General features: G+C 46.3%; 1 protein-coding gene across 6 annotated transcripts; it reads right to left on the bottom strand.

The window, feature by feature from the left end:
- Positions 1 to 1,282: 1,282 nt before the first annotated feature.
- On the bottom strand, positions 1,283 to 14,081 carry pdxdc1 (pyridoxal-dependent decarboxylase domain containing 1). 6 transcript variants are annotated; one of them, XM_035527852.2, is made up of 24 exons: positions 13,959 to 14,081; positions 12,698 to 12,768; positions 12,455 to 12,523; positions 12,264 to 12,338; positions 11,674 to 11,823; positions 11,314 to 11,503; positions 10,741 to 10,809; positions 10,447 to 10,525; positions 10,252 to 10,336; positions 9,962 to 10,010; positions 9,627 to 9,728; positions 9,252 to 9,377; positions 9,107 to 9,157; positions 8,409 to 8,489; positions 7,222 to 7,282; positions 6,566 to 6,636; positions 6,223 to 6,328; positions 5,791 to 5,962; positions 4,787 to 4,905; positions 4,542 to 4,663; positions 4,136 to 4,228; positions 3,611 to 3,707; positions 3,064 to 3,162; positions 1,283 to 2,911 (listed from the first exon to the last, which is right to left on the bottom strand). In XM_035527852.2, the coding sequence occupies exons 2-24, from the start codon at positions 12,766 to 12,768 to the stop codon at positions 2,652 to 2,654; spliced, it is 2,397 nt and encodes a 798-aa protein (XP_035383745.1). In that variant the 5' UTR covers positions 13,959 to 14,081; the 3' UTR covers positions 1,283 to 2,651. The 6 variants fall into 6 exon arrangements, with proteins under 6 accessions (XP_035383745.1, XP_081567680.1, XP_035383740.1 ...); XM_081711554.1 differs by lacking the exon at positions 8,409 to 8,489 and adding an exon at positions 8,595 to 8,639 and having other exon boundaries at positions 13,820 to 13,999; XM_035527847.2 differs by having other exon boundaries at positions 13,820 to 13,999.
- Between the last annotated feature and the right edge of the window lie 45 nt (positions 14,082 to 14,126).

Below are 14,126 nucleotides of genomic sequence, written 5' to 3'. Positions count from 1 at the left end.
TCAAGTGTAAAGTGACTACATCTGAGGTAGCCATTCAGTTTGAATATGTAAGAGTCTGTTTGGTAGATCTGTTGAACAGTCTAACCGTGTGGGAAGAAACTATTCACACATGTAGGGGACTTGGCTCAGATCTTACATGGCCTTTGTCCAGATGGGAGGGTTGTAAACAGTGTGATGGTTGAGAGGGATATTTTCTGATGTTACAGGCGGTCCTCATGTGCCACTTGGTGTAAATGTCCTTGATGGCAGTTAAAATTAACCCCCTAATACGCTGGCCAAGTTTCCCCAACACTGCAGTGATTTCCTGTCTGAGACAGAGCAGTTCCTGTAACAGACAGTGATTCTGAAGGTCTGGGTGTTCTCTAGAATCCTTCCATAGATGCAGTTGGGAATGGGCGTGCATGTGCCAGGTTTGTGGGCTGTCCTTAGAAAATAGAGGAAGTCTCATTACTGAGGAGTGATCAGGGACCATAAGAAGCTGTTTCGTGATGTGCACTCCCAAGAGCGCCGCTGTAGTACCACGGATGTGCAGGACTGGCCGAAGCACTTGCATCCTTTTTAAGTCCACAGTCTTCTCTAAAGTAATCTTCTCACTACTTAGTCCAGCTGCATCACCTCCTCTATGTATGCAGTCTCATTAATGTTGGTAATGAGTCCCATCAGCAAACTTAATGATGCGATGGCTTAATGATGTGAGGAGATGTCTGGCTCCAGTTATGGGTGGGCAGAGTTTAAGGTAAAGGACTCAGCACACAGCCCTGAGGGACCCAGTGTTCAGGGTAGTGGAATGGGATTACCTGTTCTAAGCCTACTTCTCTAGTAGTCAAGAACCCAGTTGCTGAGTGAAGTGCTCTGTCCAAGTTTGTGGACAGACCTTCAAAACAGGCATGGGTGGTGTTCAGAGCATTTAGGAGGGCAGCATGATTGGCACAGATGAAGCGACTCTCCCTCATGCTGGTTCCTGGCTGCCCTGAGTGCTATTCTGTCACCTGGTTTGAATGTACATTCACAGGTCTTAGGCAGGATGTGGCTCCCCAGCTTTCAGACAGGGCTTCTGGAATGGTTCTGGACTCTACACACTCAGAGTCCAGGGTGGGGGCCTAGTTACATGGACGTCTAAAACTAATTCATTCCTATCTACTTTTCCAGATCTGAATTAGACCTAATTTTGGAGTACCACTTGCACTGCAATTTAGTCCTAGTCTTAATACACATCTGGGTGACTGACCTGTAATGATTTGGTTACCAGCACATTTGACGGGAGAAGAAAGAGCACCCCACAGACTTTCACTTCATCTTTATTAGAATTTTCCTTCTTGCTTTTTGGAAAAGCCCATGTGATTATAAAAACTAATCTACTATGCAATATTTCATATTTTAAGTCAGTCAATGTCTGCCATAAGAAAAATCCCAATCATTTATTGCACCAAAAAGACAGAGATGCCGCTGTGCAACATAAGCCAGTATTAATATTAATTATCAAGGAAGAACAAAGATAAATGCACTTAATGTTAAAAATCAACGGATATTTAAGGTGTGACCAAGATGAGTCAAATATGTATTCATGGAAGGAGAGCCATACTTCATATGACAGTCATACTTCCTACAATGTTCAGATGCCCTTATTGGTGACTATGAGCATGAATGTCACACATGGACACAACAAAGCAGAAATCATACAGTAAATGTCACCTGGAGCTCGCTGAGCTGGCTGCACATGACATCATATCCCAGAAACCCACAGGCCTGCCCCTGCCACACTAACAGCCCAGACATACCCCATCCCACAAGAAACCTTACCAGTGAATTTAGTGCAGAGAACCAAAATCAACAGTGTAAACAATATCAGCTACCATAAACAGTCTGGACAGACGATGGCAATCCTCAGTAAACATTAAAACACATGCTGCAACCCCCACCCCATTCCTTTAATCTTAGTGAACGCAACTATAACCACCGCAAAGTAACAACTGCCATCTCAAGAACATCAGAACAGACAGAACTGGGGGACAGACACTATCAGGTTATAGTTTTCTTTGATTTCACAGTTACAAGTACACGAGTACAGTGTTACAGCCATCGGAAACCCCTATTGAGTCTGTTGTCTTTCCGGGAAAAACCTGTAGAATAAATAAACATTTCTCTGATTACATTATGAGACAGTGCAAAGAACTGCACCAAGGCATTAGAAGGAGCTGCACGAGTGTCAGCCACAGCTGAACATACAAGCCAAACTGCCTTTTTTAGGCAAACAAGCCATCAAAAACAGTTAAAAGATGTTTAAAATGTTATTAGTGACAAAGGTAAAGATCAGTGATAGCCCTTGATGCTAGCCAGCACTGTGAAGTGTAAAACACAATGTCAACTAAACAGAGTGAGGAAAGTGCATGAACTGAAGGAGTGACACAGGGACCCACAGTCAGAACCATGGATCAGGTGAGAGTAATGTACGGTTGGTTAGTATGGATGGGTCTACGTGATGCGATGTGGCTCGGATGACATTCCGTTACTTGCACTTAAAGCTGCTTCATAAACCCTAATTCCTAAAGTGACTTTGTCAAGGCATTGAGGTCATGGATCCAGGAGCAGGGAGCGATCCTGGAGCCCACTCTGCCCTTCCCAGGGTGCTGCCACTTTGGGGCGGGATGCTCCTATCTGATGGAGGCTGGGCTCTCCCCCTCCTCGCCTTCCGGAACGCGCTGGACAGTCCAGGCTGACGCCTCTTCCTCCGAGACCTCCAACTCGAGCTTGGGAGGTGGCGACATCTGTGGGACCTCCGCCACGTCCCCCTCCACCCTCTCCCCGGGAGGCTGAGGTACAGTGTCTCTGTAAGACTCATCTAGGTGGCAGACAGAGCTGGTCTCGCTGTACGAATCTGTGGACATCGCAGGGCGCCGGAACGCCTTCTGCCCTGTGAACGAAACACGCGGCGAGCAACGGGATGAGGCACACGCAGCTTCTTGGTTCAATACTGTCCGGCCGTTGCCACCTGGACAGGTTTCTGCTTATTTTATTCTTTTGTAATTTACTGTAATATTATTTAAGCAGGGTGCAGGAAGATACCTAGCAGCCGTTTGCCTGTAGAAGCTGGGGATTCAGAGAAAGCCTCTCGGTTTGTCTGGGCCTTCAGGGAGTATATGGGCTCTGTAGTGTCCAGAGAACCTGCAGAGAACAAATACTTTCAACCCCAGTCACTAAAATAATGGTAGTATATACCCGTCTTATATCAGCACCATCTGAGAGCTCTACAATCATCCTGGGCTTCGGTAAGGGTCTGGTGAAGGTTCTGCCTAATTTCCAGAAGACACAATAAAGCATGTGCAAACAGAACCTAACAGAACAAAGATATCAATCCTTAGAAATGATCCCTCAAGCTTCTCTCATTTTTTCCCCCCACAGTCAACCACAAACACTAAGGAGTAATAAAAATATCAGGAGTGGATTTAGACAGGGAGTTGTGTCTGTTTGGTCACGATCATAAACGGTTCAGCAGGGCTTTCTGCTGAGAACAGGCAACTTTTGCGAACCAGTCAAAGCTGCTATATTGGCTTCCACTAAGGTGCCTGTGGAGCTCAGAGCATGTGGAAGGTAGTCTAGGTAAACTGGGTACCTGCAGCCAGGTCGAAGGTTCTGCCCTTCACAGAGCTTTGGAACGGAGAGAACCAGTTGACCACAGAGCCAACAAGAGGGATCTGTCGCAGCACCCCCTGCAGGTAGTTAGAAAGGAGTGCAAGGCCAAGCCACATTTAAAAACAAGTTCTAGTCCAGTGTATTTTCAGACACACACATACATACATACCTGAACCCATTACCCACCTCCCACACCTCAACACATACACCCACCCCACACATGCCTACCCCCCACCCGCACACTTACTCCACCCTACATACATCAACCCTACCCTACATACACCCACCCCACACACACACTTACTCCACCCTACATACACCCAACCTGCACACACTTACCCCACCCTCCATACACATGCCTACCCCACCCTACACACGCCAACCCCACCCTACATACACCTACCCGACTCTACATACTCACGCCACACACTACTACCCCACACACTCCTATCCCACCCTACATACACCCACACACTCCTATCCCACCCTACATACACCCACACACCTCCTCGATGAGTTTTTCCTCATTAGCTCTGCGAAGCTGCTCCTCAGCCTCCAGGATTCCCTTCCTGACCACCTCTGTCATGTTCTCCAACAACTAGGAAGAAAGAAACACTGTACGTTAACATAACAGCATGCCTCTTCTCACCATTCTTTATTTCATTCTTAAATGTTTATTTACATAACTGCATGATGATTAAACATCTCAATACCTATATGACAATTTTATTTACATTTTCAGCATTTGGTAGGTGTTTTTATTCAGAGAGGCAGGCGTGCATTTCAGTATGAGACTACATGTTCTCACTGGGAACCGAACTTTGTGTTGCTAGCACCACACTCTTCCTGCGCTACCAAGTGAGCTACAGGAAAACGATGCCTTTGTGCCTGTGGCAGGGCTGACCATATACCTTCCCACTCTCCTCAAGTTCTCTCCCAATAGAGGCGATGGTTTCCACCAACACTGCCACATCTATGTCCTCTGGTACCATCCCGATAAATACACAGTTCCTCTCTTCACCAAACTCAGGCCCTGAATACAAATAATTTACTGTGTATACATACTGTACATACAGAAACAAACATTTTATTACACCAGAACAATATTGAACATGGGTTAAATTGGAGGCAGTAATTTAGGTGAAGGGACTCAGACCTGTTGAGAAATCCAAGTCTGTGTCGAGCTCTTTCAGTTTTTTCAGCAGGTCGCTGTTGATCTTCTCCATCTGTTGATGCCTTCTGCCTTCATCCAGGTCTGTCCTCCTGGGCTCGTACCTGTGGTTAGTCAGTGTCAGTTCTCAAAAGCGTTTCCCATTACAAAGCACATTCAACATCTTTGGGTCTCACAACCTATATGTCATTTTAGAGCGCTGGGTCCGATACTGTAGAGGTCATTTTAAAGCGCTGGGTCCGATACTGTAGAGGTCATTTTAGAGCGCTGGGTCCGATACTGTAGAGGTCATTTTAGAGCGCTGGGTCCGATACTGTAGAGGTCATTTTAGAGCGCTGGGTCCGATACTGTAGAGGTCATTTTAGAGCGCTGGGTCCGATAGTGTAGAGGTCATTTTAGAGCGCTGGGTCCGATAGTGTAGAGGTCATTTTAGAGCGCTGGGTCCGATAGTGTAGAGGTCATTTTAGAGCACTGGGTCCGATACTGTAGAGGTCATTTTAGATCGCTGAGTCTGATACTGTAGAGGTCATTTTAGAGAGTTGGGTCCAATACTGTAGAGGTCATTTTAGAGCGTTGGGTCTGATATTGTAGAGGTCATTTTAGAGCTCACCCCATAGAGCATATTCTAAACACACTGCACGTCTAGACGTTTCCCTGCTCATGAACACCTGACCCAGCCCAAGAAGAGCATTAAATGCATCTAGATACACACCAGGTGTGTGAGACTTTGGAAGGCACAAAATACAAAGGTCACTTTATCACTTCCGGCCCAGTAGGGGGAGCACTTCTAAGATTTAAGAACATGGCCAGAAGATTCAAAACCCAAAAGAAAAAGTGACCTGCCACCACTAAAAATATATTTTACATGTAAACCTGAAAACTAAACAGTCACACTTTGTCAAAATGTTCAGAGCATCATAACAGCTTAACACAAGTATGTTAAGAATCTTTTGGGTTTTTTCCAGCTGGAACGGGAGGTGCTCCCTGACCTCAGGGCACCCAGACCGGCCCAGTTCAGGTCCTCCACGTAGGACAGGACGGCGTGCTGGAACACCTCCTCCCTGAAGTCCTGCCTGGAGCGCAGCGTGCAGCTCAGAGAGGGAAGCAGCTCCATCAGCCTCTCCGACAGCGCCATCACATCTGCCTCCTGAGTACCCAGCACTACAAAACGCACGCACACGCGGGTGTGTAGATACAGGCGCCCACGCCCACACCCACACATACACAAGCGCACATGCAGGTGTGCACGCAGAGGTGCACGCACATACATGCACAAAGTTGATTTTTCTGGTGTGAACAAAGTTTTGACACGTGTGCTATAAAGTGAATGCAGTAAAGTTGAGGCACATATGCAAATGTTTGAGGCGCTCCGTGAACACACAGGTGGTGGAACAGGGCAACGCCCCCATGGAAAGTCTCACCTGCGGCTGTCATGATGGGGTTGAAGCGAACGCACACGCCTTCATCCTCCAGCTCCACCACGTCCACGCCACTGGCGGGCACCAGCCGTGCCAGCCGCTCACCAAGCTGACAGCAAACACACACACACACACCTCTACTGCAGCTGTACAACACATTCTGTCCAATTTGCTGTTTATTGTGCACAACATGAAGTATTAAATGTACTATGTCAGGTTTTTTAACAAAAGGTCCTTCCACTACTAAAACAATTTTGGATGTACAGTTGAACAAAACCTTTGTGGTCTTGTTTAGTCCAAACTGAAATCAGGCTTTCCAGCATCCTCCCGCCCCACAGACACTCACCCATCGGTTGAGGGCATCCTGGATCTCTCTCTCTCCTGTCGAGTAGCCCTCCACAGATCCCCCGCTTGAGGCTGTGAAAAGTGGGGAAAAAACAAAACAAAACAATAAAGCTTCAGGTTTTGAGGCAAATTTGTCCAGTGACAAATCACTTTGTAACATATTAGCTTGAATCCCGATTCCACTGTAACTATGACAGTATACATAGCATCTGGAGTCCGTAGACCACATGACAGCACAGATTAGTGACTTCCCTACTCAAACAGAACAACTGAACCCGGCAATGCACTGATGAGTTTGGATAAAATCTGAATAAAGGCACTGAAGCCTCTTGTATGAGGTAACTGAACTCATATGCTGAACTATGTCTGGGAATTTAAGTCTCCAACTTCTCCCTTCAACTTTATGGCAATGAAAGAAATGATAAGGACAGTCGCAAGCAATGCAAGTGAATTGCTCATTTATTATGAACACACACACACACACACACACACACACACACACACACACACACACACACACACACACACACACACACACACACACACACACACACACACACACACACACACACACACACACACACACACACACACCCTAAAATTCCTTTTCTGCCATTAACAGAGTATTTAACAGAGTATAACAAGGAAAAAAGTTACCTGAACTGCTGTCTGGGGAGAATCTAAACACTACCACAGGAGAGCTCAAGTCATCCTCCACCTGGAAAGAGAGGAGAGAGAGCGAAGGAGCAGGAATGTGTCAGAGGGAGAAGGAGAGAGAGAAGGGAGAGACAGCATCTCCCATACCTTGGGACATGTAAATATGACCATGAGACGCAGCCTGAAGTCTTTATGTCATGCAGATAAGCAGCACCAAGTGAGTCGTGTGTGAACACAGAGGCTCAGCTCTCAAACATTCAATGTAATGCCATGGAGACATTTAGCTTGTGAGGCACCGATCAGGAGGGAACTGGTGCTGGGACGTCTGTGATGCTGGATCCATGCAATCCTCGGTGCTAAAGGAGCGCTCGAGTGAACAAGCAAAGAGCGTCTATGGACTGTAGTGAAACACAACAAGCTTGTCCTTGTTCTCACGTCAATTACAGACCTGGACAAACGGACTCAGTGGTGACAAAGGGTCACGACCCAGAACCCTCTCTTGAATAGCAGGGGCGGAGGGAAGATACGATATCTGTACCGCTCTTTACAGTGCAGCACCCAGGTTGGCAAGAACAGATGCTAATCAGTCAGCTGTGTATCATATAAGCTGCTTCAATACGTTTTTTTTTTTTTTTAAACATAGATCTGACCCACCCTGACCAAGGGGCATGACCTCTAAAACACAGCTTAGTGTTATTTATGTTTTTTTGAAACAAGATCGGTGCCTCTTGTGCTTTGAGTTCATTATAAAGAGAAAATTCAGGTTCTCTTAATAATGCACCACGCAGAAAATGAATTTTGGATGACAAAACTACAACGGGCCTTTGTGTCCTACAAAAAAAAAGTCCAGGCTGTGTGTTCTGGGTTATCAGTCTGTGTCTTATATGAATCCACACTGTGAGACATCAGTTTGCCAAAGTCCCGGAGCTGATGGCTCATGACGTGACGTCTCTCCCGGAATGTTTGCACGCATGCTGCACTTGCTGATGGGTCTGTGCCCGCGGGAGAGCCCTCAACGTGAGCATCAGCGCTGCAGGTGGACATGGTGCAGGGGGGGTGTAGCGGTGGTGAAACGGAACGAGACGCAGGGTGAGGAAGAGGGCGGGGTGAGAGCAGGCGAGGGGCGGGGCGAGGGCAGGCGAGGGGCGGGGCGAGGGGGTGCACACAGAGGGGTGGGTCCCACCTACAATAGAGAGAATAAGAGAGCCCAGCACGTCCCGCAGCGAACCACCGGAGATGGGCGGGACCCGGGAGTGAGACACCACACCCTGAAACCAAGGCACCCATTCTCACTAGCACGCTAGTGTAGATCCGCACAGTACTGACACGCACGCATGCGCACACACACGCACACAGTACTGATTGCTCGTTACCATGCTCAATGCCTCGAGAAGAGAGACCTCACGGTCAAGGACATCCTGATGACGGTGACACAGGAAGAAAGGGCTTGTTTTTAAGGTCTGATATACTGAGCGCTTAAAAAGCCACTCAGACATGCTGTTCTGCAACATGGCTCTAAATGTGCTAGTGTTGTGGCTCTGGACTAAAGTTTAAACTGTCAAATGCTAAGACCACAAACAACCCAAACACTTTTCTCTTACATTTATAGCATTTAGCTGACGCTTTCATCCAAAGCAACTTACAATTATGAGTGAATATAGTTTGAGCAATTGAGGGTTAAGGGTCTTGCTCAGGGGCCAACAGTGGTAATTTGGCAGTGGTGAGGCTTGAACTGGCAACCTTCTGATTATTAGAAAACTACTTTAATCACTGAACTACCACTGCCCTTAAACTGCGATCCTGGAGGGTGTGGGAAAACAGGAAGCTCTCTCCTTTGCGCGTGTTATTCTGTCACTCTCAGCGGCGTCAACGTGAGTTCACCTACCGAGGTCTTAATGGAGGTCAACGTCTTCAGCTGCTGGAGGAGCTGCTGACTCTGTGGGGAGACACAGGTCACACAGAGGTGAGCGGGGGGAGGGGTGCGGGCGAGCGCGTTCCCAGCACCTTACGCGCCGCAGAGCCGTTCTCACCAGCTGCGAGGCGTGCCTAATCCGCTCCACGATCCCATCGTGTCCCAGGTACTGCAGGGACAGCCAGAGGGGAAGGGCGCGCAGCTTCTCCACTGGGTGGCTGGAAGTGAGGCCCGCTGCTAGAGACTGATGAAAAGGGAGAGCGCCCTCCAGAGGCAAGGAGGACAAACAGCACAATGACTTCACATAAGAGGTAAGGCCCTAAGATATCACTAGACTTAATGCAAAATGCTGTACAGAGGTTTTGTATCATTCGTTTCATTCTCCACATCAACACATACAGTCTCCTCTGAAAATAGCCAGTCTGAGGGAAGATTGTGAATGCACATTTGTCCAATTTTGTTTGTAATTTGCCTGGTTTAAACGTTCACTGACCAGAGCAGGATCCTCGTGTCTGTAGAGCGTAGCAGCGGGCACTGCAGGCAGACCCAGCCAGGGCCCTGGGGTTAATGTCATGCTGTCACTCTTAGTGGCTGCCTGAAAAAACACACAGTCATTCCAGCACAGTCTGGACCACGGAACTGAGCACTTTTTAATGCTCTTCTACACAAACCAGACAAACTCCACTAACAAACCCCACCAAAGATCCAGAGGTGGCTTGAGAAGGTCCTATAAAAAGGAGAATCCACATACCCAATGTGTGCGATGGCCGTTTGTTTGGTCAGTGTGGAAGTGGTGAATATAATGGTGGGAATAAATAACACTCATACCATGATCATTGAGGAAACCGGACTGAGGGCCAGGGTTGCCAAGTTGAATCTATGAGTTATGGAACAAATACACATCAGTAGCACGTTTAAAGAAACACTTCCTCAACAAGACCTCGCTAGCACTGAAGAAGAAGCATTCAAGATCATACTAGCATTTTATCATATTAGCAACTTTTATGAATTACAAGCACTTCCTATAGATAAGGAGCACAAAAAAACATATAACCTTTAACATCTGAAATGGGAAAAGAAAGAAGTGTATGTATCTATGTGTTCGTACTGATACACACCCCTCCACGTGAAGCCACACGTTATACTGGACACACAGTTCTTTCAGGCGGCCTAATTTGTCTGTATGACCCGCACCGGGAGTTCCTGAAGGAACGACAGAACATTTTGACTTTTGCATTATTATTTTTCACATTCCTAAAAGTACTGAATCAGGCTGGTTCTGTATACATGGTGAAGTGATGTAGCAAGCAGACCTGCATTTGCTATCAATAGCAAAGGAAGCTTGCCACTCTCCAAGTCCTCCCTCATCAGCTTGTCTAGTAAGGCGACATCCTGTGAGGACAAGACACTGCTGAAGGCACAGTGCATCGCAACACCTCGTATACGAAACGTCGCAACATCTCAAAAACAAAAGCACATTATTATTATTGTTATTATTATTATTTACATTTATATAGTGCCTTTCTCGAACTCAAGGACACATTACAGACAGAAATCACAGTGTAACGCAACACCTCAAATACAAAAGAGGAAAAATTAACTCCAACCATTTGGTGCTGAGATCCAAACATGGTGTTGCATGGCACACAGCAAAGGGTTGACAAAGGAAGACCAAGCTGAAAAGAAAAAAAATGTACACTCAAAATTACTCAAGTGTATATCAGCTAACATGGAAACACCACCACCACCAAAAAGAGAATAAAAGGATCTCATTCCAAGGCTGGGCAGTGGTGGTTCAGTTATTAAGGCACTTGACTTGTAATGGAAGGTTGCCAGTTCAAGTCCCACCACTGCCAAGTTGCCACTGTTAGACCCCTGAGCAAGGCCCTTAACCCTCAATTGATTAAAGTTGCTTTCAGTCATTTTTGTAAGTGGCTTTGGATAAAAGTGTCGGGTAAATGTGGGTTTGTGAGTATTATAATGGAACATTTGCTTCTGTAGCCAATGCATTTTTATTCTGTTCTGCTCTGACTGCTAAAACATGTGAACCAAACCATCAGCATTCTACAGCCTTTATTTACCTGCCTCAGGTTGGTTTAGAACAAAAGCATACACCTGCCCAGCCTGGAATTCCACAAGAGCTGTGCTGAGCTTTATTTAAAAGGCTCTGACAGGTGTACCTGGCTGCACAGGTGCTGTCCTAGGCCTGGCCTGCAGGCAGCGCTGTGGTAGATCACAGGATGTCTGAAGCTGAGCATGGTGAAGCCCTCCGTGGCGTAGTCCTCGTAGCGAGCGTTGATGATGAGACGGCACACCTTGAGCAGCCCCTCGCGGTCGTCGTCGTGGAAATACACAGAGCCGCTTTCGTACCTTAAAGCAGAACACACCACATCTTAGTGCTCACGCGCTCGCGGGCTCGTTACGGTTCGGTTTGGACAGCGAGCACTGCAACAGCGTTTAACGCAGCGCTTATTTCCACCTGCTTCATAGACTCCCAGCGCTCATTTCAAGGCCTCTTGTGAGACTGCCTGCAGACGCACCTGAAGAGCCGGCAGAGCCAGAGGGTGGTGTCTGACAGGATGCGTGTCGTGACCTTCCTCAGTCTGTCCTTGTCCAGCACCGAGATGTAGGCGGCCAGACTGTGTCCCAGTAAAGCCATGTGTCCCTGCTCTCCCACACACTGCATCCTGCTGAGGAAACAGGCAAAGAGGAACACACCCACACACATACACACATTCTTTTCTAGATCATTGCCATTTTAACTGTATTGTCCTGACTGTGGAGCTGAATATATTGTCCCAGAATATATTGTCTGTGTCAGTATCTAAAATGAACTAAATAAAACAAACTTAATAAAGAATCTACAACTGACTGTATAACTCCAAACACAGCTTACTCCCAGTATGCAAAGCCAGCATTTCCTGCATCAGGACTTGTTTGCGGTGTTCGGAAATATTAACTTACTGACAGGCTGTGCTATTAAACTGCTCACAGTAAATGCCACACCTGCCGTGGGACGCGAAGTGAAACTGAGCTGATAGCTGAATAACTCTTCAACAGCTAACTAACTATTCCTGATCTAACACTGTGAAAGTGATGAAAGAAAAAATAAATTAACGATTGGGCCTACCGATGAACTAGTTTGTCCTCTTCATCATGCATGAGGTTCTGAACTAGCTGGAGAATGGTCACCATGTCCTGACCGCTGGAACACAACAACATATTTGAAAGCAACATCAAACCATAAACTCCAGCGATATTCATCAAGCAAAGGAACTGACGATAATTAAATCTCCGGATATTCGGTAACAGTGAGCTTACTTTCCCTGTAAGGGTCCTGGAATATCCCTCCAGCTAAACCTCTGCTGCTCTTGGTTCTGTGCCGTCCAACTGTAAACAAGATGCATATCATCGTCACAAAACCCTCACCTGAAACAAACCATCATGACTGAACATGCCTTGGCGTACAGTTTTCAGTCACGGCTGCATGAAGTGTGTTCTCGCCGCTGAGATTTGTTTCAGTGAATTTACTTAGACGAAGTCACAAGAGTGAAGAAATCTTACGTCCGGTCACTCTCCAGAATCTTCATGGCATCGGCGAGGTGATCCCCCATCTCAGCAAGCACTGGATCCATCTATAGGCACACATTCTAAGCATTTTACTCACCAGCTACAACACAGGACTGTCATTTGGTCTGGGGCATTGTTTTTGGTATTGCCTTATTACTACTTATTTATTTAGTAGTTAATTAACACAGGGAAATACCAATAAATATTTAAAAATCTACTTTACATTAACCCTGTGTGTACATGACTATGCATGGATTAAAAAATGCTAGTGAATATAACTGTCATAACTGTTATTATAAGGATTATTAAAGCACTGTGTCTACAATGCCTCATTCTGATTGTAAACTTTGCGAGTACAGTATAAAGAAAAGGGACAAAATGTACTTTTAGGCACTGTATTAAGAAAGTCTTCAGTGACAATGTGAACAGGGTGTTCAGACATGTTTTTCTGACTAATATCTTCTATATGCGGTACTATGCTCTAATATCCTGCTTGCTGAACGTAAATGTTTGTAGAACTGCCATTTTTACTCTGACTTGATTTGACTTGCATGACGACACGACAGCCTAACGCTGAGCGAAAGGCGCCCTTCCAGAAACGCGCGTGTAACGAGGTTCTACGGTGTGGGCGTGGCTTAGGCCCGGTACTACAAATCCCATCAAACCGGATCCTCGTTATACGCTGTTGGCCAACGTTTGACAGAATAATAACAAAAAACGTCACCATTATAGCGCAGGTATGAGATAGCTGAATTTTATTCTTTGAAATGTCACCGAGTCACTCGATTTGACTTCGCAGAGCAAAACCCCTTAACAATTAAGTTGCATTTAACGTGTCATATCGGCACAAAATCTGGTTTGTAAACTTCAGCGTTAATGCACTGAGCTTGCAGGACCTGCTAATAGCTCGTAACAAAAACGTAGCACAGAATGAAACTTGTTCGGGCAAATCACCGAGTTCACTGTGTGCAAATCAAGACTTTTGAAATAAAAACTAAAAGAGCTCCCTATGGCAAAAGTGCGCCTAGCTGCGTGCTATTTAACCAAATCAGCTATCCTAGCTAGTCCTTGTAAGTCCTGTGGTGAATGTAATGTCACGTTCTTCTGCATTCATACCTTTCAATTAGCTGCTCCTCTAAATATATATAACTAAAAAGAAAGAAGTCTCCGGATCCCCGTGCGGATGCTCAGTCGAAATGTTTTTGTGTTTTTAAAAATCGTAAAGTGAAAAAGGACAATATTCCGTCTTCCGTACCTTTAGCAGTCAGCTACTTGTGCCGTCCGTGGTAACGCCACTTCCTGGTGTGCTGGCAGCGCTGACGTAGTATATTCATACATCCCCGTGACCCGACCGCGCTCGGGACAGGCGCTATAAAATATCATCTTTAATCACTCCTCCTGTGGACCGCTTGCTAGAATTTGG

This window comes from Electrophorus electricus, chromosome 3, assembly GCF_041902795.1.
Source record: "Electrophorus electricus isolate QZ-2024a chromosome 3, ASM4190279v1, whole genome shotgun sequence".
Taxonomy (NCBI): domain Eukaryota; kingdom Metazoa; phylum Chordata; class Actinopteri; order Gymnotiformes; family Gymnotidae; genus Electrophorus; species Electrophorus electricus.
This window is presented reverse-complemented; position numbering and strand designations above follow the sequence as displayed.

Bases quoted from the DNA above. Each gene is read 5' to 3' on its own strand.
- pdxdc1 (XM_035527852.2), bottom strand. From the start codon at position 12,768: ATGGATCCAGTGCTTGCTGAGATGGGGGATCACCTCGCCGATGCCATG. The intron at 12,339-12,454 runs GTAAGCTCACTG...GTTGTGTTCCAG, and splicing joins CCAGGACCCTTACAGGGAAA to CGGTCAGGACATGGTGACCA. The intron at 4,664-4,786 runs GTCTGAGTCCCT...ATTTGTATTCAG, and splicing joins AGACTTGGATTTCTCAACAG to GGCCTGAGTTTGGTGAAGAG.